Here is a 26,279-nt window from a genome sequence, read left to right as displayed (position 1 = left end):
ATCTTTCTATGCAAGCTGTGTCCTGCTTTATCAAGGTAAATACATTCGTATGCGTGATCAGCCCTATCTGAAGCAAATATCAAAGAGTATCAAAAGAGGAAACCCCACCCCAGCCTATTCCATCTTCTGTCAAGCAATTCAATAATTTGTAATACACTTCAATAGCTTTTTTTTCTTTTTTTTTTACGAATTGCGACAGGATTATTATCAAAGATGGAACAATTGAAAGTGATGATTCATAAATTAACCGATATTGTATCCTATAGTCCCACCGTTTACCCCCCTTATTCTGAAGCCACATGGCTCTTATTTTAATCACTAAAGGAAATAACAGCAAATCGCAGTTTGCCAACCGGAACTCAGCCACTCTTCGGCGTTGTTTCCATGGCGGTTTTATAATAAAGAGACGATTGTTTTTTTTAAGAATGCAGCAATCCATTTTCCACTTTTGGGGGCGGGGCCTTAAACCAAGCTATTTGAGTGACGTATGGCCGATGGTCGGTGGACGTTTCCATCATGGCGGCTTCCATTTCGGGTTATACTTTTAGTTCTGTGTGTTACCACAGCGCCAACAGTAATTCTGACCATGTAAGTATTGGATATATATATCGTAACATGGTCGGGTGAAACCTTGCTTTGGTGAACGAAGGTCGGTCCTGGGCTGGAGGGTGGCTCTAATCGCTAGGCTGTGATGTTTTTCAGTGTCATCATCATCCTGTTGCTTGCTAGCTGGCGTTGGCTACGTTTACTGAAAAACATTCCAGATACGATATACATGTTGTGTTTCACATCACGAGGGGTTAACGCCTCCAACAGCAGCCTGCAGAACTACAACTTGCATGTTATATATGTCTTTTTCTGTTTTCATGGGGCCATGGTTGGGTGTTGGGGACTAGCCTTTAGCTAGGACCTAGCAAGCTAGTGAAGCTCGGAAGACACTTCCGTGTGTCACTGGCCCCTCGGATTACAGAATGCAACACATTCAAACATCTGTTTCTAAGTGTTTCAAGTGTCCAACATCGGTGTCTGATTTAACCTGCTAATCAGACCTGACACTTGTCCTAGTCACGTTTGTTTTGGTCAATCTGACAGCTAACCAAAGTTACAAACTGTCACAATAAGTAGCCGATCTCTTTTCTTCAAACTAACCCAAAGAGGCCAATATAACAGGGTCTAACATGTTGATCTTTAATAGTAAGCTGTGTATCAATCGGTAGAATTCTTGAGCGTAAATATGAATTAATCAACCACCTTGAAGCTATCCAGCCAGCCAGGTCAGCCTGAAACAGGTGCTTACAAACATTCCTCAAATACCAACAAAGGGTGAGACTGTCGCTGCCATTTATCAAGGCAACTCCGTATATTCTATGTTACGCTCCTGTGTGTTCGTTTCTTATGCAACGATAATCTGGTGCTAGGTTCATCTCGATTCATGAGCAATATATCTTCATGTGACGCGCGTCGATATTAAATAAGGTCGATGTGTTTTTGAAGGAGGGCTTCCTGTTAGGAGAAGTAAGGCAAGAGGAGACAGTCAGCATTAGTGACACCCAGATCAGCACTGCAGAATTGCTTCAAGTAGTTGGTAAGTGAAATGCTCATATTAAAATGTATGTTTGCTCATTTTAATTTTTGGGGGTGGATGTAAGTAAATAATTTAGCATATGCTAAATCGAAATGGGAATTCTAGAAAGATGGTAGCTCATAATTAATTAACAATACTATTTTTCTACACAGAAATTCATAACCATAACCCTTGCGCGCAGTTATTTAGGTAAGATCAAAATTATTGACTGAACAAATCAAGATCATTGTGTCCATTAATGAATACTTACTATTTTTAACTTAAAACTCCTATTTCAATGTTTGGTGCAACCAGCTTTCAGCAGTTACACAAAAATGGATTTAAAAAACGACCTATCCAAGATGGACAGTATGGCCTCAGATGGCCCTATGCTACATGGTTCTGTACAGTGTGAATAGCAAGGGTATTCATATTCTAGATCTAGCCTCTTGACACATATTTGTTTGATTTTACAGCTTTTATGACTATGCGGGCAAAGTTGACGAAGAAAGTCTCAAGCGAATACTTAAAGACAGACAGAAAGTAAGTGTTTTTCTTGTCTGCACATGTTGACGTTGTTTTGTCCTTTATTTTACAATGCACAATTATTACCATTGTTCAAGTCGCGAGCCAACGTGCTATAAGATAGCTACAAGGGCAACCTCCTCCCTCCTTTTGCCAGAATGTCATTGGTTGGTACCGGTTCCGAAGGAACACCCCGCAGCAGATGTCGTTCAGGGAACAGATCATCCACAAACAGTTGACCCAGCTGCTGGGCGTACCAGACCTAGTCTTCCTTCTCTTCAGCTTCATCTCTACAGCCAACAGCTCCACGCACGCTCTGGAGTATGTGCTCTTTAGGCCCAACCGCAGGTAATAATAAATGCATGACCCCACGGTGTAGGCACTTTCAAAACTATTAACACACGCACAATCGCTGCTTACTTGCTTACTGACCATGTTGGTGACATGCTCATTAATTAAACCATAATAACAAGTCAAAGTTGATAATTTTACTGTGTCACTTAACCATCTTCTGTAGCGTTAAAACGTGTATTTTTTTTCTACTTGGAAGGTAATCTAACCTCAGAAATTATCTATACTTGGCTTTCTCTTCTTTATCTGGGTTTAATATCCTGATATACTTGTAGTGTTTCTTTGTTAACTTGTTACCTCTAACCAGCAGGTACAACCAGAGGATCACCCTAACTATACCGAACCTCGGTAATACCAGCCAGCAGGAATACAAAGTCTCCTCAGTGCCCAACACCTCGCTCAACTACGCAACCGTCATCAAGGAGAATGGGTATGTTATATTTACAATCTCATCCCTGAGAGTTCATATTATTATTATTATTATTATTATTATTATTATTATTATTATTATTAGTGTCTGTGTATGTTTTTATAACGGATGGTCAATCATTCAGATGAAAATGGATGGAAAATAATAATCCTTCCTAGATTAATCTCAATATGTATATATGGAAATGTGATTGCTGGAATATGTATCTTCTATTTATCTAAAACCACATCTTGTTATGACAGATTTGTGATTTAGAAGGAATAGTTTCAATGTATGAGCTTTGACCAGATAGGGTGTCCTGAAATACACGCAAGCATATCAGATTTCCATTCGGGAATATTGATGGTGGTGTTCTCTGCAGAGCCGAGTTCTTTGACAAGGATGGTGTCATGAAGGATATTCGAACGATTTTCCAAGTCTACAACGCACTACAGGATAAACTGCAGGTTAGACCCATAATCGCTGCGTTTTACTTCACATTCATAGCGAGAGCATTCAGTAGCAGGCTATGAGGTAGGAAGATATGGTAACTGGCCATGTGCTTCCTATTGTCCCTCAGGCGGTCTGTGGAGAGGTGGAACAGAGCGAGCGCATTAAAGAGAAGATTCAAGAAGATGTGAACGAAATCAAACAACAAATTGATCTCATGAAACGGAAGACGGCGGAGGAGGAGAAAAGTACGTAAACGATTGACATTTAATGAAATCCGTGACGGATGAGTTATTCAGGTTGTTGACATTTGCTACGCCATCCATGCATCTAAAACAGGAAAAAATAGGCACTTCTTTTAATGAAATGACCTTTATAGCATCTCACTTTTCTGTAGAACATTCCGATGAATGGTCATTCTCGCAAATGACGCAGTATTTCCTCGTGATGTATGAGACTTCAACAAGAATCAGGAGATCATGAATGTGCTTCTGTGTCTACTCTGTGTTTCTCAGAGCTCTGGGAGGCTCAGCACGCAGATCTTCATCAGTCCAGCCCAGAGGAGAACACGGAACAGTCCAGGGCTTCCCTAACATCCAGGATAGCCTTCCAGACCCCCGCGGCTCCCGAGCGGCCCGGCATCTCACCCAACCCTCCTTCTTATGAGGACCTCATGTCCCATGACAGAGCTCTGCTCTCCACCTCCTCCACCCCCACCAGTGCAGCCCTGCTGCCACGGCCCCAGGCGGTGGGTTCCCCGGGCCACCCCAGCCCCGCCTCGCTGGTACTGGGCATGGGTCTCGGGCTAGGCCTCGGGGCCGGCTCGGGTCCCACTCTCCCCTCCGTCACACCGTACCTGGGTAACGGCGACGGCTCGAGCTCCGACTCCCTGGACAGACAAGCGGCAGGACAGGAGGACGAGGAAGACGAAGAAGATGAGGACGAAGACAGTAGTGAGTACGAGAACTTGGTAAGCGAAGCCCAGCTTTTGCCACCCCTGTTGGCACAGGGGCGCCCAGCAGCGCTCAGTCCTGACGGAGACGTGCGGGGCTCACAGACCTCGTAGACCACATGCCGCTGTGTGCCAAAGGGACACCAAACAGCTTGGTATGATGAATCGATAACCTAATCAAAGACGATGCATTTCCTGTACGAGGGAGGAAGTGGCAGGCCTGGAGAGAAAAGGCGTGCACAGGGGGATGATTCCACCATATGCGTTTCTTATTCGTCTGTAGTTTGACCTCCATTTTTAGGGGAAAACTAACCCCGGCTTTGCAGACTTAATGGGAGTAACTGGAGAAATGTGTTATTTTAACATCGGGTCACTCCGTAGTGGATGCGTGTTGTTTCAGTGTCAGTGGTGGCCGACTGATGTGGGGAGCCCTCTTGGTACGACACAGACTTTAGTTCACCCTCACTGGATCATGCTACTTCACTTCCACTGGATCATGCTATTTGCGCATCTCTGAGCACCCAACGATACCATTACCTCTTGCACTATTTTTGCCTTCAATTTATTTAAGAAAAGAAAAGGGAAAAATATTTAGCGGCCTTCAAACTTTTCTTTTTCTTATGAGGTAGGCACGTTTTTATTTTATTTTAAAAGATGTATGTTGACAATTCTTTCTTTTAAATTGCACAGTTAGGTAATTTTGATATTGGGTGTCCATTAGTAGTTTTGTTTTCATACAAGCACAGTATGTCTATAATAAATAGTCGAGATGCCTATTAAGATGAAGTAAAAATTGATTTAAATCACATTCATCCTTCCACTTCTATAGTAGGTGCTGGTGTATTTTTGTCAGAGTAACAAGTTTGTGAAACTTGCATAATCAACAACGATATCAGTGTCTCCTTTAGATGAACACTGACATCAAATGCGCTTTGCTGCACTTAGCTAGTCAGATTTAATCCGATTTATTTTTAATATTGTGCTTTAACAATGAGGAAATATGTGCCACTTTTTTTGTACATTGGTTTGTCTTCACAGGGCAAACAAACGTACTGTAGCTTTACCAGATGCTGATGGCTCTTACACTAAAGCTGCAACACAGAGCAAAACCACAACACAAACTTTGCACCTGCCTGTTTATTCTTTCCATAAAAGTCATCCCTCGCACACTCGCCTCAGACTGCTCATATCCCCCCGCAAACTACTACTAACGTTACACAAGCTGTGTCTGTGGACTTGGTATCTATTAAATTCATTATGGAAGGCCAACTGCCTCTTTTACTGTGTACTGTAACCCTGGTTACCAAGGCAGATCACTTTCTGTCTTTCTACAGAGTCCATATCAGATCTCATGCATTTCAAACCTGACCATTCAGTTGTTATGTATGTAGACGTTGACGAAAATACCGTGGCTTTAGATTGGTTTACAGTGCCTTCCACTCAGGATTGTGTCACACACCCGTAACTGGACACAGAATGCATTTGCAATGACTTTTAATCTATGCTGTTCTTAAAATGTTTTTTTTGTTATTTGCTACACATTTACACCGCACTAGTGTAATGTGTTGCTTCATCTTTACAACTGATATTGAAAACACTGCACACACCCTTATATGTGATATTTCTTTTTTCTGTTATTTTTCACTCTAACCAAATCGTCAAAGGCTTTAAGATGGACCTATAATTTACATGTGACACAGCTTTACAAATGTCTTGCTTGCTACTTATTTGAAACTGGAATTGTATATTTATATAATGTACAGATAGAGGGAGCTTCCATTCATAAATGTAAGAAGCCTCCCAGGTACACTTAGAATGATATGGTGATTATTACATTTTATGCAATTAATTACCAGAAAGACATATTTTGAAATGGTCGTTATTAAAAAAACACAATGGTTATAGAACCTGAGTTGAAGACATCTTGGCCGCATGAACAAGGTTAACCGCGTTAAGACTGTTATATTGGACATATGCTTTTACAATGTGGCTGAAAGTAATTTTCACAAGCAAGTTGCATTTCCTTTGCATAGGAAATAGGAAATAGAAAAAGTGGAACGGCATAGGGAAGAGCTTTATTTTTTAAGCTGTTGCTTTGGCTTCAAGACCCTGATAGCGTTTCTCGCTTTATGCTCTTTCCTTACTCAATGCGCTGGGACAGATTGATTAGCAGGAAAATGTTGACATGGTGATTCAGAGGAAAACACTATTGCATATAAACGAGTGAGGGGTACACCAGTGACTCAAATAGCGAGGATTCCTTCTGAGCACTGGATAATATATATAAATATAATATGAATGTAAAGGAATTGGGGCTGCAAAACAGCATGTGCTGTACTTATCTCGGACAGTTGGATTACAGGGTGGCATGCCAGGTGTAAAGCATTAGAATGGAGTTGGAATTACATTTTTGAAATTCGTTTGGCTTATAAATGGCAAATAACCTAGCTTGCTGGAGCTGGAGAAAGAGGTAATTGTGCCCCCTTTCTAAAGGAGGTCATTGCACCTTCAGATTTAGCCTGACTCACAGTCTCCCAAGCCCAATATCTTGTGAGTCTGTCGTCTGTATGTAATGTGTAAAAGGGTATAAGAGTAATGTTTTAGCTGCACAAGTTTCCCTCCCACACATACATGGCCCTAAATTTGATTTAATTAAATGAGACATGCTTATGTGATTTGCTCCCCGTGTTTTCCTTTCTTTTTTGCATATCTTTTAACAGGTTGGGGGAGATGTGTACATGCAATTAAAAATAATGCAGATTGCATAGCTTATTATTGGAAGAGAAAGAGTTAGAGGAAACAGTGCAATGAAAGAGAAGATGGAGTTGCTCATCACGCAATGAGCAAAAGCTCTCACGCAATGAGCAACAGCTCATTGCGTGAGAGTAAAGCCCCTTATATGGATATGGATATAGTACCCTAACACAGTATATATCCATATATCAATGCATTGCAATCAAAGTGTGGTTATAAATGCGTTTTGATCAATGCATGATATAGTTTTTATTACGTCAGGAACAACTTATGAGGTTATTTATCCAACACTCGAACAACCGCTCAAGCTGTCATGTATTGCTGCAGACTGCTGCTGCAGTATTTTTACGATGACATCATCCTATCGCTGATGAGATACCTCGGGGGAGAGTTGGGTGAAAATGCAAAGAAAGCAAAATGCTGAGGATAGCACAGACATAGAATTTACATTATATTCATCAAAGCATTGTTATGTTGTTATTTTTTCCCATTGGTGTTTATAATAAAACAATTTTAATTATGGGGGGCGAGGAAGATAGCGTCTGATTGGTCCTTGTAAGTGGATACAGAAAAAGTAGCCAATGAGCTTGGCCGGGCAGATTCAGGTGGTAAATCCTGTCTCTGACTGTAACAGGGATGAGGGTTTTTACTCCGTAGTGTAGTGCAACCCTGGCCTTCCTCTCGGAGTCCCTGTGCCGCCATTAAAGGATATCGGATCGCCGTACACTAATGTGGATTAAAATGACTTAAAACCTCTCAGACGGTCAACGTAGGGCTAGAGAGGGTAGATATTATGTGTGGATGTGTGCACTCCTGTCCACACGGAGCCCGGGAGCAGTAGATATGCAGCTCTCCACCAAGTAGCAGACGCTCGACTTCGGGACCGGGGGAGGTGGAGAAGCTGAGCCGCTGTTGTGGTTGAAGGCACGGCGGGGTGTAAACACGGGGAAGAGGAGGTAAGGTCACGGCTAGTTGCTACGTGGACTCTGCCAATTCAAGTGACTTTCCTTCTGGCTGTTATGATTCCCGTTTACCTTTTGTGTGCAACCCTGGCTCACTCGCAGTTAAGACAGGCGAACCGGAGAAGGCTGGTTGTAACGTCAGCCGATGCTAATGTTAGCTAACTTAGTTTGTTTGGTAAAACATGACCTGGCTGAACCGCTTCAGTGTGTTGTGCTCCTTTTTATGCCCTGTGTTTTAGGAGTCCGGTTAAAGCTTTTCACTCGCTGCACCGTAGTACGATGTGTTTACTAGTCCGTTTACAATAACAGGTAAATGGAGTTAACTAAAAAAACAATTGATGAATACACTCTAGTTTCAGGGTCGGGCGACGTGTTCCGTAAAGCAATGCACCTTCAAACAGTGATTAAACATCCTGTCTTTAAACACAGCACCAGGATGCACATACTAAGCACTGCGGTAGTCTTTTTAACAATTCACCAGCACGACGTGCGACTTTGAATAGTGTCTCTCACTTAAATGCTGAATTTCACACGTCTGGTGTAAGGAAAGGCTTATAGAAATCACAGGAATTTCAGACCGCCGAGGTGTTCTATGCTTTGCATTTTTTAAAAGTTGTTTACAAAGTTGGTCCACCCGTCCATTAGTCACGCCCATTGCAGTAAGTGCACACTTAACAAAGTTTAGTCTATGAATGGAGCATTTAAATGAAAAAATGGTTCAGCATCAAACATGTCGGTGCATTCTTTATCCCATCACATATATAATCTCACTTAAGTATCTTAAACATATATTGCATTATTTTAATCATGATCATATGCCTGTTGCATGTCTAATGTTTTTTTTTTATCTTTATCTATCTATGTCTATTTCTTTATATTTTGTTAATGTTAGCATGTAGCGTCAAATGTATGCAGGCTACAGTTCCCGTTGCGTACTAGACGAGACTATTCTGGTACCTGACTAAAAAACGCTACCCTCGTACTCGATTTGATTTACAGTGCCACAAATTAGTGCCGGGTGAAGCACTTGAGCATTTTCTTTTTACATACAAGCCATTCACTTGCTTCAGTTGCCCGACAGTATTTGGTAGAGGCTGCCCCTAAGAAACGAAGGTGCTGTGCAGCTCAACCTGTTTACGGGTGTTCCCACTTGAATATAGTCAAATACTGCCCCTTGTAAAGAGATGCACTTGTGTGATCGAAGCAGCATGGTGCATCTTTTTTTGGTTAAACAACATCTGTTTCCCATAGGGAATCAACAAAAGCACGTTAAGTATATACTATCTTGTCTTTATAAAATGTCTGATCTCATACGTTTTTTATCAAGGATCTTTTACAATTAATATTTGGTAATACAGGACAAAGAATTTAACAACCATTGTATATGCAAATGCCCAAAACTAAAATGCTAACTACATGTAAACCGTGAGTCACAAATTTATATCCATCCTGCTATTCAAGTGCACCATTGAAGTGCACCACCGCTGTACACTAAACCAAGCTGTGCTTCATTCCCCGGGGTCTTAGCGTCCAGCCTGCCTGTGTGACCTCCCGCAGAGAGGACCAGCCGCGCTGAGAACCCCTCTGAGCGGCAGCAAGCCCCCTGCAGCGGCCGCCCGACGATGACAGAGGTCGGCACTAAGTGGGCCTGCGACTACTGCACGTACGAGAACTGGCCCTCTGCGATCAAGTGCACCATGTGCCGCGCTCAGAGGCCCAGCTTGGGGCCCATCATCACGGAGGAGCCCTTCAAGAGCAGCCCCCCTCTGGATGCCGTTCGGCATCGGTGGGACCCCGCGTGCCACAGCAACAGCCCGCCGCAGGGAGGGGTTTCCAGCCTCCTAATCTGCCCGGACTCCAGCGCCCGTCCCCGTGTGCGCATCGCCGACGTCCCCGAGACGCTCCCCAGCAAGTGGTCGTGTCACATGTGCACCTATTTGAACTGGCCGCGGGCCATCCGCTGCACCCAGTGCCTTTGCCAGAGGCAGCAGGGCCAGCATCACAAGGGGCATCGCGCGGGGCAGCCCCGTAGCCCCACGGAGCTGCCCCAGACCTCTGGCTCTGGCTACCGCTCTGCGCCCCCCACCACGCCCACAGACCCCTGCGAGGAGTACAACGACCGCAACCGACTCAACACCCGGGCACAGCACTGGACCTGCACCGCCTGCACTTACGAGAACTGGCCCAAGGCGCGCAAGTGCGTGGTGTGCGACCATCCCTGGCCCAACAGCCTGCCGGCCGAGTCCATCGAGCTGGCGTCGGAGCCGGAGGGCCAGCCGCCGCCCTCCATCCTGATCGAGCGGGAGCGGGACAATCGGAGGGGGGGCGTGGTGGGGACAGTGGGCGTAGTCGGCGGGACAGGGGGCTGCAGCAGCAGTCAGCGGAGGTCGCCACCCAGCCCAAAGCGGGAGTCGGAGGTGAAGATGGACTTTCAGAGGATCGAGGTGGCGTCGGGGGCCGGGATCGGGAGCAAAGAGGAGCTGGAGATGGACTTTAAAAAACTGAAGCAGATTAAGAACCGGATGAGAAGGACTGACTGGTTGTTCCTCAACGCTTGTGCAGGTGAGTGTCCTAAAGTAGCAGCACTGCGTGTGTTGATGGGGTCCAGGCTCTGGTTTGTGTCACACTGGTTGTTTCTCCAGTGTGCTTCAATATCACGCACAGCTAGCTGGCCTGTTTACGGACTGCACCAGGTGTAGGTGGAAGTGTGTCTTTTTGACTGGTGCAACCATTCCATGCCTATATAAAGCTGTGAAATATAGGTCTCTAATTTAGGGCCCGACCGATATTGATTTTTGAGTGCCGATGCCGATTATTTTCAGAGAAAAATTACGATTACGATTTAATCGGCCGATAAAAAAAAAAAAGCATATAAAACGTTGTTTTTGATACCTTAAATATACTTTAAACACTTTTGACGAATATGTGAATTCAATGCAGAACCTTTGAGTGTTTTAGAATACATTTACAGTCAAAAATGAGTGTAATGTAAAATGTAAAATAAATAACTAACTCCCAATGTGCTGCGCTCGTGAGCAGTGACTAACACGTGCGTGCTGAGCAGTATGGTCTCACCGTTAGAGTCTACAGTATAACAAATTAACATGGCCTGGGACCTAAAGAAAAACAGGCACAACATGCTCAAACAACACGTCTTGTGTACATTGGTGAGGTGAGCGCGCAGCTGCCTGAGCGAGCGTGCTTTCATGTTGTACGGTAAAATTCAATCTCCTCTTTTTTACTCCAGCTAAAGTTGTTAGTTAGCAAGGCGAGTAGGAGCGCAATCTGCAGGATACTAAGCGCAATAACATTTAAAATAAATAAATAATAATAATCGGTTGTAATCTGCGTCTTTTTGACCGATGCCGATTATTTTCAAAAGGCTATAATCGGCCGATTAAATCGGCAGGCCGATAAATCGGTCGGGCCCTACTCTAATTTTTAGCAAAAGGATCGTGCAGCCATACGTCCTTTTAAATTTCACAATAATAACCCGATGCTCTGACTATCCTGTGCCTTAACCTCCGTGAACATCTAACACAGAATAACATATTGGATCATCTTAAGCCCAACCGGATAAGTACTGGTTTTACAGTCATCAACATAGTTTTAGAAAGGAGAAAAAATCAACAAAACCACAGGCCTATGGAGGACAAACAACTATTAAAGACGCCAGTGTACGCACGTTGCGAAATTGTTCTTCTATAGACTGTGAGCTAGTCCAAGCCAAACCGTCCTCTCTATTGCGTGTGACCCTAGCTTACCCTCGCAGAGGCCAGGCCCTATCAGGTTGTATGGGCGGAGGGCCTCTAATGACTGATGTTATTATCAGTATGCCAATAGGGTCCTGAGTCCCCTTGCCTCCTATCTGTGTTCATGGTCATAGAGGTGGCGGAGACCCCCTGTACGGGCATGGAGGTTTCCCTCTCCAAACACACGCACACACGTGATCACGCAGACGCAACCAGGTTAGTAAACATAGTCCACTGCCCCCCCCGCCGAAGGATCTGCTGTGCTATAAATGGCATTGTGTGGTGCAGTGCAAGCTTAAAATAAAGAAGGTGTGTGAGTGTGAGACGACAGCCAAATGATGGTGTTGTGTCACATAACGATAACTGCTGTGTGGATTTCAATCGCTTTTCTTCTCAAACCACCTAATGCATCACCAAAGCACATGCAAAGATAACCACTTATTTGCTATTTTTTTCATTGACGGGGCTATCTCAAGTTTGTGGTTGTGTGTTGTGGACTCATAGGTTGACCTTCACTTCCCCCTTGAGAAACAAAGAACTGAAGCCCTTTCATTTTGATTGAGAATAATTTGTGTAACATTGATCCCGGTAAAGCCAATCATTTGTCAAACGAGTTGCTCCTAAGCCATGGGGTATGCTGTTTTCTATATTTGGCATTGCACATTTGAAAACACGGTTGAAACTATTTAAATCGAAAAACATTTGTATACGGCAACTAAGTAAAAAGCCACTCGGCATTGGAATTTGGAATCGTACTGTTCTTTCTGTGGCGACAAACTCAGATTGCAGATCAGAGGATAAGCTCACGTGCGGGAACTCTCTTTGGTACACGATCACAGATTCCCATCTTTACCTGTCGAGAAGCCTTTTTGCTATTGCCTTGTTATTAGTTAAACAGCCCTTCAATGAAACACACAGGGGACTCTGTATGTGTGATCGCCTGAGGGAGAATTCAAGAGAGTATCAAGAGTATGTTTACATTGGTCTCCGTTGTACTGATGAATAAAGACGGATGATGGGAGGGGTAATAAAAAAAAGAGATTGTCTTCTAAGCAGATGTTCCTTAACAATGTGATGCTAAAACCATATAACATTCCAAATATATTATTAGTGTTTCAAATGCAGGCTGTTTAATTCTCAGCTCTGGTTCCGATTGGCTCCATACCATCTAATGCAGCCTCTCTGTAAGGGGCAGGCGGCGCAGATGTAGACACAGTCATGCAACAGACGGATACTCCTCTAAGGCTGGGCCATAATACCATCCAGCTGGCATCCTGCCTTCCCCTCTGCCCCGAGACACTCACTCAATCAGGCCGGAAGGCCGTGCACTGACTGATTCTGCACCCGCAATCCTGTCACTTAGCGTGGCCCTCCTATGCCTTTCAATGCACCTAAAAAGACCTGACAACACTGAATGTAAGCGTTGTGTGAGAGGCTGTTTTCTTCTCTGTTAATCTGGGTCAGGCCTGTGTTATTGCCCCTGCCGGTGTCCTTGGGGGAGCTGCCGCGGCTGTCATTTTGATGGCAGGTTCGTACTAGTCGGGCGATCAATCAAACACCAGCGATACTTCTGTGTGGACGTCAGCGGGCCTGCCGTGCCCCCGGTGGTTCATTCTGTTCCTGTGAAAGGAGGGACTCTGCTGGCTGTCGGTCAGATTTAGTCAGGACGAAGGCAATATAGCCGTGATGAGGCCGAACGGCCAAGGATGTCTGTTAGCAGAGATTTGTTTTGTGTCAGCGTTTAGCTTACAGCTTCTGTCTCCTGCCAGTTATTGTGTAGTATTAGCCACGCGGTGCTGAGTCAGAATCATATTTCACATATTTGTTTTAATGTAGTTTTTAGGGGACATTTTAGTCATTAATAAATAAATGCCTATTAAACCAATAGGCTTAAAAGAGCTGGAGAGGAGATGCAGCCTATAGAAACCAGAATTTGGTTGTAATTTGTTAAAAGTTCCATCACCATCTGTCAGCTAATGGTGAGTAAACAATTAGTTTGAGAGTATCTGTTCCGGCTGACTGCAGGCCTGCCTCTGAATGATCATTGTTGTTGAAGGCTGCTCGTGGCTAATTTCTGATCAGGGAACCTTTCCCTCATTGGAAAGAGAGGGGGGGGGGGGAGGGGGGCACACGGCACACGGCACACGGCACACGGCACCTCTTTAAAATGTTGTCCTTTAAGCATTATGAGCGTTATCAGCCATAACCAGCTAATGCAAACTATGTCTAGTTTCATGTCATATTTCTAAGAATTCAAAATGACTATTCAAAGTCTTCCCAGCGGTCAATGTGGGAAGCTTCTGTTTCGTTCATCCATTCTACAGAACAACCTAAACCAACCATTACACACTAATATGTCCTCAGCTAGCATGGTGGTTATTTCATTTGACTCTTCTCAAGGTCAGTTGGAATGCGTAGAACGCAGAAAATACCTCAAACCTCACCCAAGTATCAAAGATTTAGTTGAGAAGCGAACGTTTGACACTTCTACACGTGTACTGTTACTTACGTAACGGTACACGCTTCCATATTTCCATATCTTTGGTGTGTAGAATACTTTCCCTTCTTGGTCTCAGTCCATTCCTGAAAGAGCTCTATATGCAGAGTAAACTAACAGAGGGCAGACATGTCCAACCCCGCACTAATGTGTTGTTAGTGTTGTGGGGAGTGGCTGTGCTCATTTCCACATTTCTCTAAGCCTCTATGATCTGGTTTCTCATCGCAGAGTCCTCCCACTCGGTTTATGTCTCTTGCTCCCACTCTCTCTCCCACACTCCACAAGAGAGAGTGTGTGGACAAGCAGATTATGCAGCTAAAGTGATGTGTTGTGTGTGGTGTGTGTGTGTGTGTGTGTGTGTGTGTGGCAGAGTGTGTGTGTGTGTGTGTGTGTGTTTGTGTGTGTGGTCCTTTTTGAAGCTATCACAGAAGCTCAACTGCAAAGAACTCTGTTTAATGTACCAGTGAACACAGAGGAACGTAAATGGCAGAAATGGAACTGGCAGTTATTGGGAAATTACTGTTGTCATGGAAGTGTTTTGTTAATTGGTCTTTTATTTTTTTTGGTTGACTGCCTATTCATACCCTCAATTTGCCCTTTTTTTTTTCATTTTATTTGGCTGACATTGTCAGCCATGTTGATGGCAAAAAAATAATAATGCAACGATGCCAGAATGTGACCAAGAATCCTAGTCGCGGATGTCGTGATGCCTCAACAGGCTCTGCCATTATATCCCTGTCTAGTATTTATAACATCCTCAGATACACAACATATTTTCTAAGAGGGCCACCTTCACAAACTAGGCTACTCTCGGCATATTTAAGTTTCCACTTCCTTCTCAATGCGTCCTGTCTTAACCTCTTTATATTTGTCCCCACAATCAATCCCCCTTCCCCCCCCCCAGGTGTGGTGGAGGGAGACCTGGCGGCGGTGGAGGCCTACAAGTCGTCCGGGGGCGATATCGCGCGGCAGCTGACGTCGGATGAGGTGCGACTGCTGAACCGGCCGTCGGCGTTCGACGACGGCTTCACCCTGGTGCACCTGGCCATCCGCTTCCAGAGGCAGGACATGCTGGCCGTGTTGCTGACCGAGGTCAGCGGGGGGGTCGCTACTAATGCGGAGGTGGTCGGGGGGAGTCCTCTGACATGAGAGTCGTTTAAAAATGCCAACGTTGATCAAGAATATACAGTTTCTGTAGATCCATCATGCCTTCCGTTGTTTCCAACGGAAGCCCTCTGCTTTCTCGGGGGCATCGGACACATGTGTCGGTACCCTTGCAAGACTAAATCTAAGCTCACCCGTGGAACTTGGTTTTGTGAACAATCTTCAGCGATGCGTCACCTGCACCCCCTTGTTGAAGTTGCAGGAAGCTAAAGTGCAACTTGTGTCTATCCCGTTTCGAAAGAGGCACTTTCTATAAGGCTGTGGCAGGGCCTTCAGAATCCCTCCCTCCGCCCTTCAATATGGTTCTAAATATGGTTTTGATAGGCTGAATATCTCCACAGGCGCTGACGGCTTTAATAAGCGGCGACGGCTGTAACCGCTTTAATATAGTGTGATGGCTTCGACAGCTTTCATGCAGTGTGATGCCTCGACAGCTTTCACAGTGTGATGTTGTGGACTGCTTTAATATAGTGAGGCGGCAGCAATATGGGCCCTGCGTTCCTGATGATGCAGCTTTCGGTGCGAAGACTAATTTGCAGCCTTAATCCCTTGAGCTCCGCAGGAACACAATACAGGCGTCACAAGGGCATCGATGTAGTCGGGGAGGAAGACGAATTGGTATTCTGCCGTACGCTCCGTCGGGCTCTGCTTGTTAGCCACAATGCAAACACCGTGGCTGGGGTTCCACTCGTCAATAAATACGACGGGGCAGAGTAAGTCCAATGCGCATTAAAGGAGTCCCCATTCGTACAGACCTTACTGGGCTGGGGTGCAATGCTGTCATAGACATTTGAGTCGGGATTGGTTTGTCTTCCAAATCAGAGTGGAAGCTTTGTGTATTGTGATGGGTTTCTGTTCAATCAAAAGTGTGTGTGTGTGTGTGTGTGTGTGTGTGTGTGTGTGTGTGTGTGTGTGTGTGTGTGTGTGTGTGTGTGTGTGTGTGTGTGTGTGTGTGTGTGTGTGTGTGTGTTAATGGCCTCTGGCTTATCAGAGGGGTCAGCCAGGGGTTTTCTGGCAGCATGAACCATTGACGGCAGAGATCAAGTGTGTGTGAATACCTGAACTCTGCCCAAACAGTATAACCTACAGTTATAATTTAATCATCAGGGATGATATCTTATTCTTAAAAAATATAGACAAATCTTGATAACGCTTCTTCTTCTTCTTGATGGCTTAAATGAAAGCAGCTATCACCTTGTGTTGGTGCTGGTGAAATCGAATGGCGGTTCAGCCACCATCTCCTCCTGTCTAAATCAAATGAGCAGACATTGGTCTCATGACACGTTTTCATCTGTTCTGTCTGCCTGATCAGTAGCAATAGCTTAAGAAGGTCCATGTTGTTCAAGGGATCCTTCCGATTATCCCGTCCTGTTTTTGCTTTTCCCACTTCAAGCCCTGATACCATAAACGGGGTAAGACTGCTATACGAATGAACTTTAACTGAATGTGAATTATTTAACAATATTCTTGCCTTCTAGACCACTGACCTGTTCTGCGCCTCTCCTCCGCCTGTCCCCCTCCCCAGGTGTCCCAGCAGGCGGCCAAGTGCATCCCGGCCATGGTGTGTCCCGAGCTGACGGAGCAGATCCGCCGCGAAGTGGCCGCCTCGCTGCACCAGCGCAAAGGGGACTTCACCTGTTACTTCCTGACCGACCTTGTGACCTTCACCCTCCCAGCCGGTAGGGTCCCCGGCACCCCTAGACCCCCGGGCGTCCTGCTCCTCCAAACCCTGTCCTGTGCACGTGTCCCCCCCCCCCCCCCAACCTCAGCTCGAGACATACAACGAAATCAAAGCAACGAACCATGGGACACATCAGCGGCTGACATCTTGGTTGTTCATGAAAAACGCCTCAACGGCACTCCTATAGTCCTTATGTCATCGTATCGTACCCAACCCATATTCGATAAACGGTTGTGATTTGCCCGCCCCGGACGATGTCTAGTGGTCTGAATGGGAGGGAAGCCAGACGCATGAGGCAGAGCAACTAAAACATGAGCTCACAGAATTGTCTGGCTACGGGCAACCGCACACGTGCTCCTTCAAAGGATGACTTTGTAATGCCATTATTCTCTTACTTTCTATTCAATCATCGTTGCTTTTATTTGACGTTTTTTTTTCCATGCTCTGCATACTAGTCGCTCGACCACCAAATACCTGCCGACTGCGTTGACCTTCCAATGAGGCGTTTGAAATGCTGGTTTTGATTGGATTACAGACCTGCTTGTGGTTGGAATGCGGGGAAGTCAGAACGTGAAGGTTGGCAGTTTGGCGAATGGCCCAGAGCCAAAGGCAGACACTGCCTTTTAGTGTTTGCATATTCCTCCCCCAACCACCTAAACTGCTGTCCACAAACTGCACCTGTCCCTTGCCTGTTGACACAGTAGTCCTCGCTGCAGCTCTGATTATTGTGCAGTATTGCAAGGCTTTTGCATTGCATCCAATGCCGAGGCTTATTGTTTTAATTTTCACTAGGAACAATGGGGATTGTGTTTTTGAACTCTCCGGTTGGTAGAGAGGGTAACTCCGCTGCTAGCGTTACTGTGTTGTGCACATGTCGTCGGAACAATGCGGAGCTTGGAAATCTGCCACCATAGAAAGACACTCTGTTCCACAAAGTCAATGCCTTCATTTATTTTAGCCGAATAAATTGCCGCCGTTGTCAAGCAATGAGCAGCAATGGCAGTTGAGAAGAACAACAGGCTTATTTTTGGCTTTGATAACCGGCAGGGTTGAAACCATATACACTCGTCTGTCCAGATCTTGTTTAGTGGCCATCCCTGTGGGTCTTTTCCCTGCTGCTTTTCTAATGGTAGAAACATATAATAACCAGGATAATGATGACGATTATGTATAATAACATTTTATGTTTTTATAATCCTTCTGTGTGTTCACAGACATCGAGGACTTGCCCCCCCCGGTTCAAGAGAAACTGTTTGATGAGGTCCTCGACCGAGACGTACAGAAAGGTGACATTTCTATTATTTAGCAGGCACACATTTGGCTGCCGGATGTAGGACGCCGTTGAGTCAGGACGTGGGCCGTGGCAGTACACGTCTTGACCGACTGGCGTCTGCCTATCTAGAGGCCCATCTCCGGAAACCGGAGCGCGGCCATGGAACCCTGTTGGCCGGCGGTACGGAGGTGCTGGGGGTACTATACACGGGCAGACATGCGGTGTAGCGTTACAGGTGTTGAGTCCTGCTCCCCCCCCCCCCCCAGCACAGGCTTGTCTTCCTGACAGCCATTGTGTGTCTCTTGCCCATGTGGGTCACTTGCCTTCATTAACGCTAATCAAGCTGATTGGGTTGAAGATATTTCCCTGATTTCTGTACGTGTGTGTGACCTTGTCGAAACTATCCGCTCTCCTTTCATATGCTTGGGTTCTGGACACGCAAGATGGGTGATCTCAGGTCATCTTACAGCCCCCCCCACCCCAGACACCAGATAGAATGACACGTGCAGGTGGAGCACATACTGTACTGACCTACAATTGCCTCCACCCAACCATCCCGTTGTTGTGCTCCAAAAGTATAACCTTTTTTAAAAACGTAGCTATTCCGGTCCTTTCAAACACTGATCTCCTTTAACCAGGATTCCGCAATCCTATCAGTGGATATCGATCGTTGTTATGTATCCCTTGTGTCATTGGTCCAGAGCTGGAAGAGGAGTCCCCCATCATCAACTGGTCCCTGGAGCTGGGCACGCGGTTGGACAGCCGGCTGTACGCGCTGTGGAACCGGACGGCAGGGGACTGCCTGCTGGACTCTGTGCTGCAGGCCACCTGGGGCATCTACGACAAGGACTCGGTGCTGCGCAAGACGCTGCACGACAGCCTGCACGACTGCTCGCACTGGTGAGGCTCCCCGGAGACGCCGTCCCCGCCACACGCATGGAGGCCGCCGTGCGTTTAATTGGGTATTTTTTGGAGCTTCAGAGTAAAAGCGTGGTTCACTTCAGTCGTCCATGTTAAGGCTCCGCACTAGAGAGTGGTAGCGGGCTGAAATCTGGGTTTCTAATTGGTGTCACCTGGGAAGGACGGTTCCCTGGTAACGTGATTGGTTGATGAGGTTATAATTGGCAGCATGATAACATGTATTACGCCCTGGAGCCCACCATGGTGAGGTTTAGTAGGGGGTAGGGTTTTTGCTCTGGGCCTCCTCTTGCTGCTTAGCTTGTTACTTACCAGGGAGGACAGGGGTTATCTTGATGTTTAGACCTTTCAAAGATAAACATTTATGCAAACTCCAATAAAGTGGTCCTTCAGGTTGTATATGAGGGATAATTTCATCACTTTGAATGAGAGACTGCAAACATTGGACGTAATGTGACCCAAAGTTGGCTCAAAGCAAAGCCTTCTGCACATGTTTTGATTATGCTGGTCCCAGTTAAACAAATAATATACAAAGCGAGTCTGTGTTTACTCCCTAGAGTGACAAGTGGGTTTCAACTGTGTCCATCTCGCTGTCTACTGTGGAACCCAAATATAGTGTGTGTGTGTGTGTGTGTGTGTGTGGGCAGGTTCTACACGCGCTGGAAGGAGTGGGAGTCGTGGTACTCGCAGAGCTTCGGTCTGCACTTCTCCCTCCGGGAGGAGCAGTGGCAAGAGGACTGGGCCTTCATCCTCTCGCTTGCCAGCCAGGTACACACACACGCACAAGCATGAACAGAAACATTGCACACACCCACACACACATTAACACAACATGCTAATTTGCATACAAACATGCATAATCACGGACGCTCATTTTTATGAACACACGCACGTAAAACTGCACATGCACAAAAACACCAACACACCCACACATATGCTTGTTTTTTTGCACACACACCAGTGTTTCCCCTCTATGCACCTAGCAGCGGCTTACTGCCTATGCTGAAATATGACCGCCGCTGCTGAATTATTTATTTTTTTAACGAGGCTCCTTCTTAAATCATGGGATTCTTAGTCCCATGAACTATAGCGTTAAACTGTAAGTCTGGAGAAGTTTAACCCTCTCTCGGACGCCAAAGTCTGCTCAGACAGAGCTCCACACAAAGAGGCCTTTACCTGGTTTAGTGTTTTGTAGAGACTGGCAAAAACCGAGGATTTGACCCCAAGATACAATAAGAAATCTGCAACAAAATGGAGTATATTATGATGTTCACGATCATATAAAGACATATTACTACATTTAAAGTAAAGCAACAAAAAAGTGTTTACTGCCATTACTGGCTCTTTAAGAATGTGCAGCTAGCTAGCCGCTAGCCAACACCCGGTGGATGTAAGCTGTCACCCAGTGGGTGCGGCTCAAACTAGCTTGTTGTCAAATCACATTTTCAGAATTGGCCAATTTTCAGTTTAACAGACTAGCTGATTAAAAGAAGTAAGAGAACTGATGACTTGTGTCGAGGAGGCGGTCATCTTTGTAAAGTTAGGGGGAGGTGAGGGGGTTCTCTGCTGTCTGGCAGCAATGGTTTGAAGGGGGAGCAAATGGATACACAATTTTGTAGAGATATCAAGTTTTAAGTTGGTTTTACACATTGCCAAATGCAATTTAATTCAATGCGTTTTGATACAAAGGCCTCAGGGGCCCTGCTGGGGCCGGTGCAGACATGCATTTGCGAGGGGAAGAGTGGTCCACCTCCGATCCTGCCAGGCCATCCCAGGGGAAGCACTTCGCGCACACACAAACACAGACATGCACACGTTTATTTACACAAATGCACCATGCATTTCTAAAGACGCAGATAAACACAACAGTCACTGTGTTACAGCATGTCATTAACAGCGAGTCATTAACCATTAATGATAAAGAAGCTCTGTTCCCGTAGCCCTTACTCTTAAGTGCACGTGGGCCGTCGTTAGTGCTCCTGTGCACCCTCGCCGTGCACTCACACTCAGTAATCACAACTATGGCTACTCAGGAGTACATTTTATGTCAATTAACTAACACTTATTGAATCTGTTATATCTCAATGCTTTATTGAGTGCTAAATGTGTATTTCAAATGAATCTCTTCGTAGCAAATCTGCAACAGAAATCCGTCCTCAGAGTACTTCTGAATTGACTCGTACTTTGTGTGTTGTGTTGTCTTCTTAACAGCCCGGGGCCAGCTTGGAGCAGACCCACATTTTTGTTCTTGCGCACATTCTTCGAAGGCCGATCATCGTCTACGGAGTGAAGTATTACAAGAGTTTCCGCGGTGAAACACTCGGCTACACGCGCTTTCAAGGTACGCATCCGATGGCTATCTCGTGGCATTTGTCTTCTTCTTTTCTCAAGGTTGCGTCGGGCCGGGAATCTCGTAGCGTAATTTACGTTTGATCGAAGCGCCGATTGTAGTCTAGATATGGTTGACATGAGGGCCCCGCCATAGCATTTACATCAGTGTCTTACTGCTCATCTCAACTCTGTCTCTGTCTTAAACAATTAATGTTGGCCTATGGGAGTGCTCTCTGTGTCTGGATACCCGACATAGCAGACATATCAAAAGGACCTAATTTGGATCAGTGGCGCCGGCTTGAACAGAGCCGATCAATCCAGTGACTTGCAATGATTAAAAAAATACCTTCCTGGATCCTGTGACTTCTGCATACTTGGCTCCACAAAACAATCCCTCTGTCCGGGTCTGTACCAGAGGAAGACCAGGCATTTGAGCAAACCCCTGCCTCTGCAAAACAAACTGTGTTTGTGTTTACGGAGAACAAGAGAGACTTGTTCTTTTCTTTGTTCTTGCGTTGTCTTTGCGATGTTCCAGTCGTCCCATCCATTAGAGAACATGTGTTAGGCATGAAGCCCTGCGACTCTGCAGGCAGAGCGGTCTGCTTTTAATTTGCCTGCTAGGGTTTAGCACCAAGGGAGGATGAAAGTATTGCCGTAGAAGGGGCGGCGTGTTGTGCTTGCACTCCTCGCTCCCCCTCCACCCCTGAGGTTGGGAGCGCTGTGGTGGGAGTTGCCGGGGGACGTGGGGGGGGCGGCAGCGCCAAAAGAATATCACTAAACCCAGGCCACCCATAATGGAAGGGCATGTTGAAACGGTCGCCAGGTGATCCCATTGACAACACAAAGGGAGCCTGTTAGGAGCGGAGCAGAGGGTGGAGCTGCCACTTTTGCCAAAGCCTTGGGCCCTCCAGAAAGAAGTGGAAGTCATGAGATCAGAGGTTTGCCAAGAGGCCTCAGCTGCAGAGAGCGGAGGGAGCGTTCATTGAGTCCCTGGTGTGACTCCCATGTGTCCGCGGCCCCTCCAGGTGTGTACTTACCCCTGCTGTGGGAGCAGAGCTTCTGCTGGAAGAGTCCCATCGCGCTGGGCTACACGAGGGGGCACTTCTCGGCACTGGTGGCCATGGAGAACGACGGCTTCGACAATCGTGGCGCGGGCGCCAACCTCAACACGGACGACGACGTCACCGTGACGTTCCTGCCGCTTGTCGACAGCGAGAGGAAGCTGCTCCACATTCACTTCCTCTCTGCACAGGAAGTAAGGATCTGGCGTTGTCGGGGTTGTTATGGGTCTGCAGTCAAAGCTGGACCGTGGTTTAACTGATTTGTAGTATTTTTAATCGATGGGATCTATAGGGGCGGGGGGGCTGATGAATTTATGTCAGCATAAATGTCTAGTGAGTGAGAACCAATATCTGTAAAATTATGGAAATAAGAGGATGCTATGGCAGTTAAGGAAGACTTGCTCTTAAAAAACATAAGACAATACATAACCCTAATTATCACACTCAATAATTGATCTGACACATGCATGCATAAAATGCTACAGTAATAATAAGAGAAAATGTTCTTTATTAATTCCAGATGCGAAATTCGGGTGAAATATTAAATAGAAGATATTATAATAACAAAACACAAGGTTTAAAGATACTGTAGGTAGGATTTGAGGTGTAAATAGAGCAAAAAACAGCAGAAGAGAAGAATTTAAAAACGAGACCCCCAACCAAACACCCCCCCTCCTCTCTCCGCTCCCTCCCTACGTTTCTCCACCATTGAGAAGTGTTGCATCTATTCCACGTACCTGTGATTGACAGGCTGTCTAAAATCTAAATTGGCACACACTTAGCCCGGCGCAGTCGACTAGAAACAAATATTCTCAGTCACGGCGTATTCACTCACTAATAGCTGACCGATGGTTAGGCCAGCAATTACACTCAAATAAGCTCTGACCTACAGCACACTTTTAATCAACATTGCTAGGTCAAAAAAACAACCACTGTATACGTTCCTATCTCAAACATGGTGTGCACTCCCTCGCCCAACCAGATGGGGAATGAGGAGCAGCAGGAGAAGCTGCTGCGGGAGTGGCTGGACTGCTGCGTGACGGAGGGCGGCGTCCTGGTGGCGCTGCAGAAGAGCTCCCGCCGCCGCAACCATCCGCTGGTCACCCAGATGGTGGAGAAGTGGCTGGACGGCTACCGGCAGATCCGGCCCTGCGCCTCCCTGTCGGACGGGGAGGAGGAAGACGACGACGACGACGACGAGTGACACAGCCAACCCCGCCTCCCTTCCCCCTCTACTTTATTTTTCGGATTTTGATTTTGTTTGCTATTCCTTTCCTGACACGGACAAACTGTGAAAAGCCTTCAGGAGATGGCAGGGATCCCCCCCCCCTCCCCTCTCTTCCTCCCCCCACACCTACACAAACCCTCTCCCCGTCCCCTCCTTCTGGAGGATACTGTCACACACACACACACACACACACGCACACACACACGATGTGCTATCCGAGGGTTGAGGCTGGCAAAATGACGTCACTGCTGCAAACCAACCCCCCTGAACCTGGACCTGCTGATGACGAAGAATAAAAGGGTCCCAGTTTACGAATGTTGAACCAACGGTTCTGGTTTTCAGTGGTATCAAAGAAAGGTCTTTATTAATAGATGTTTAATGCATGCGGTTGTTTAAGAATTACAGTTGTAAGGATTTATACCAGCATCAATTCAACTCAAATACTTTATATAAGTTTGTAATTGGCACTGACAAAAACAAGCACATTCCCAGATAACGTTCCTATTTGGATGTGTTTCCCCTGGTTATGGAGTTGGTTGATTTACCCTTCTTGTTTTTGGACGGGGAGCAAAGCAACAGCATATCGGTGGGTCAGATGGCCTTTTGGAGAACGATTGTTATCAAATACATAAGACTTTATTACCAAGCACTGCACATTTATTACTAAAATAATTTATATATAACAGCTTGAATCAAGGTCATATATATGAAGCTGTGGGAGAGGAGGTCGGTGCCTTCTCCAGTCCGAGCTACCTAGTCACTAAGGTTTAGTGCACACACATACACCCACATCGTTTGGGTTTTGAGTTGTATTCAGTTTACCCTTCTGAAGTTGCTAAGGAAAGTTGAGTTGTGTGTTTGTGAGATTTTTATTTTTATTTTGCTCCAAACTTACTCTTATTTATTGTGTGAAATCCCTTTGGAGCTACTAAGAGTTTTGGATTAATGAACTTTTATTTTGTCTGTTATTCTTTGGATCGCGATGAAGACGTTTTATGTTGCACAGAAACATAGTAGCTGCAGTGAAGAAACAAGGATGACCATCGGTGAAAAGTTTACCTTATTTTTCTGTGAGTAATTCTTTCTTCTTTAGTACCTCATTTTCAATGTTTGATTCAGGTGCTCTCTGCAGAATTTGTGTTTGAGAATGAGACATTATGTATGTCAAGCATCAATCCGGAAAAACACTTTTGGCTCATCACCACCTTCCCTGTTCTTATGTGTTGCTTTCTATCTCCACGTGGTCGAGTTCATGTTCATAACACATGTGTTTGCTTTATACACTGTCTTGTGTATTTCTGTAAAACAAAACAAAAAAAAGGAATTCTCATCAAGGTCCCTGTTAAGACTGCAACCTATAAAACCAAAGTTGGGAAAAAAATACATCCCATGTGTTTGTCGTGAATTATGTTTTCATCGTTTTATTTTGTTTATTCTTGCCATGCTGTACTGTATCTGTTTCATTCTAGCCCTACACGTTCTGAGCATCAACTCTATGTTGCTTTGTATTTATGCAACAGTTGCAGCTGTGACTATGAGGGTTTGTGGATTTAGGCCTGACCTCACTACATTGTATTGCAAAGGATAGGCAAAAAAGGTTCAAATATAATAAAAGGAAAAACCTTTTTGAAAGTCCATGTCTTCCCTGATATTTTCGAAGTGTTGTCTATTGTTGGACTGAAAGTGGAACACAACCATGACAAAATGCTACGGTTAGTATTAAATTGTGCTGCCCATTTGGTTCTAGCACAATCTAGTGGCCAGTCTAATCCACGACACCTACAAAAACAAGGGTAAATTGAAGGTGATCGATTTGCGCTTTTTTTTTTTTTATGACAGCTCACTGAGCTCAGTGGCATCTTACATACGCAAAAACCGTAGCGAAATGTGTAAATAGTAGGCTGCGGAATCTGGCAACCCACGCCAGTCAGTCGCTTCCTTTTGGTTGCTGCTAGAACAAGAGGTGGCTCGGGGTGTTGCTGCTGTTTCAGGGACCATACAGGGACAACACATTACAATTTAATGCATGGGGATACCGGAGTCTGCCTAGTCTGCTATTAAAGGGGCATTCCACCAGTGGAGACATAAATATGTATTGAAAGTGTATCCTATATGTAGTCGAAAAGTGACATACATTTTAAATTTGGTGCTTTTTTGACCCGAGATAAGGCAATAAATGACTTATTAGGGATTGTGGATTGTAAACCATAATCCCCTGCAATGCTCAGTTCCGCAGGCCACTCCCACTGTTGAACTCAATGGTTGAACGATCCGCCCATCAATCTATCAATCAAGGATTCTATAGTCGAGCTCCAATCTACCCTACCTGCAAATCATTTCACACAATTTGCGTTTCTTTCGAATTGTCGTGCAATTGCATGGTACCGGGATGCTCAGCCAGGACTAG

At 45.5% G+C, this 26,279-nt stretch overlaps 2 protein-coding genes across 3 annotated transcripts; both read left to right on the top strand.

Annotated features, from left to right (window-relative positions):
* The first annotated feature begins 456 nt into the window (after positions 1 to 456).
* abraxas2 (abraxas 2, BRISC complex subunit) lies at positions 457 to 6,926 on the top strand. 2 transcript variants are annotated; one of them, XM_030379863.1, is made up of 9 exons: positions 457 to 588; positions 1,495 to 1,585; positions 1,738 to 1,774; positions 2,041 to 2,107; positions 2,247 to 2,437; positions 2,751 to 2,870; positions 3,232 to 3,316; positions 3,430 to 3,547; positions 3,815 to 6,926. In XM_030379863.1, exons 1-9 carry the CDS (start codon positions 517 to 519, stop codon positions 4,363 to 4,365), a joined length of 1,332 nt encoding a protein of 443 aa, XP_030235723.1. In that variant the 5' UTR covers positions 457 to 516; the 3' UTR covers positions 4,366 to 6,926. The 2 variants fall into 2 exon arrangements, with proteins under 2 accessions (XP_030235723.1, XP_030235722.1); XM_030379862.1 differs by having other exon boundaries at positions 2,748 to 2,870.
* Positions 6,927 to 7,618: 692 nt separating this feature from the next.
* Positions 7,619 to 25,507, top strand: zranb1b (zinc finger, RAN-binding domain containing 1b). The gene is made up of 10 exons (XM_030379857.1): positions 7,619 to 7,961; positions 9,495 to 10,529; positions 15,121 to 15,308; positions 16,906 to 17,059; positions 18,276 to 18,347; positions 19,036 to 19,234; positions 19,900 to 20,020; positions 21,464 to 21,593; positions 22,609 to 22,838; positions 23,627 to 25,507. Exons 2-10 carry the CDS (start codon positions 9,590 to 9,592, stop codon positions 23,846 to 23,848), a joined length of 2,256 nt encoding a protein of 751 aa, XP_030235717.1. The 5' UTR covers positions 7,619 to 7,961; positions 9,495 to 9,589; the 3' UTR covers positions 23,849 to 25,507.
* Positions 25,508 to 26,279: the final 772 nt, after the last annotated feature.

The sequence above is a fragment of the Gadus morhua genome, chromosome 15 (assembly GCF_902167405.1).
Source record: "Gadus morhua chromosome 15, gadMor3.0, whole genome shotgun sequence".
Classification (NCBI taxonomy): domain Eukaryota; kingdom Metazoa; phylum Chordata; class Actinopteri; order Gadiformes; family Gadidae; genus Gadus; species Gadus morhua.
This window is presented reverse-complemented; position numbering and strand designations above follow the sequence as displayed.

Coding starts and splice junctions, on each gene's coding strand:
- zranb1b (XM_030379857.1), top strand. CDS start 9,590: ATGACAGAGGTCGGCACTAAGTGGGCCTGCGACTACTGCACGTACGAG. Junction 10,530..15,120: donor GTTCCTCAACGCTTGTGCAG/GTGAGTGTCCTA, acceptor CCCCCCCCCCAG/GTGTGGTGGAGGGAGACCTG. Junction 19,235..19,899: donor CTGCACGACTGCTCGCACTG/GTGAGGCTCCCC, acceptor GTGTGTGGGCAG/GTTCTACACGCGCTGGAAGG.
- abraxas2 (XM_030379862.1), top strand. CDS start 517: ATGGCGGCTTCCATTTCGGGTTATACTTTTAGTTCTGTGTGTTACCAC. Junction 2,871..3,231: donor ACCGTCATCAAGGAGAATGG/GTATGTTATATT, acceptor TGTTCTCTGCAG/AGCCGAGTTCTTTGACAAGG. Junction 3,317..3,429: donor CACTACAGGATAAACTGCAG/GTTAGACCCATA, acceptor ATTGTCCCTCAG/GCGGTCTGTGGAGAGGTGGA.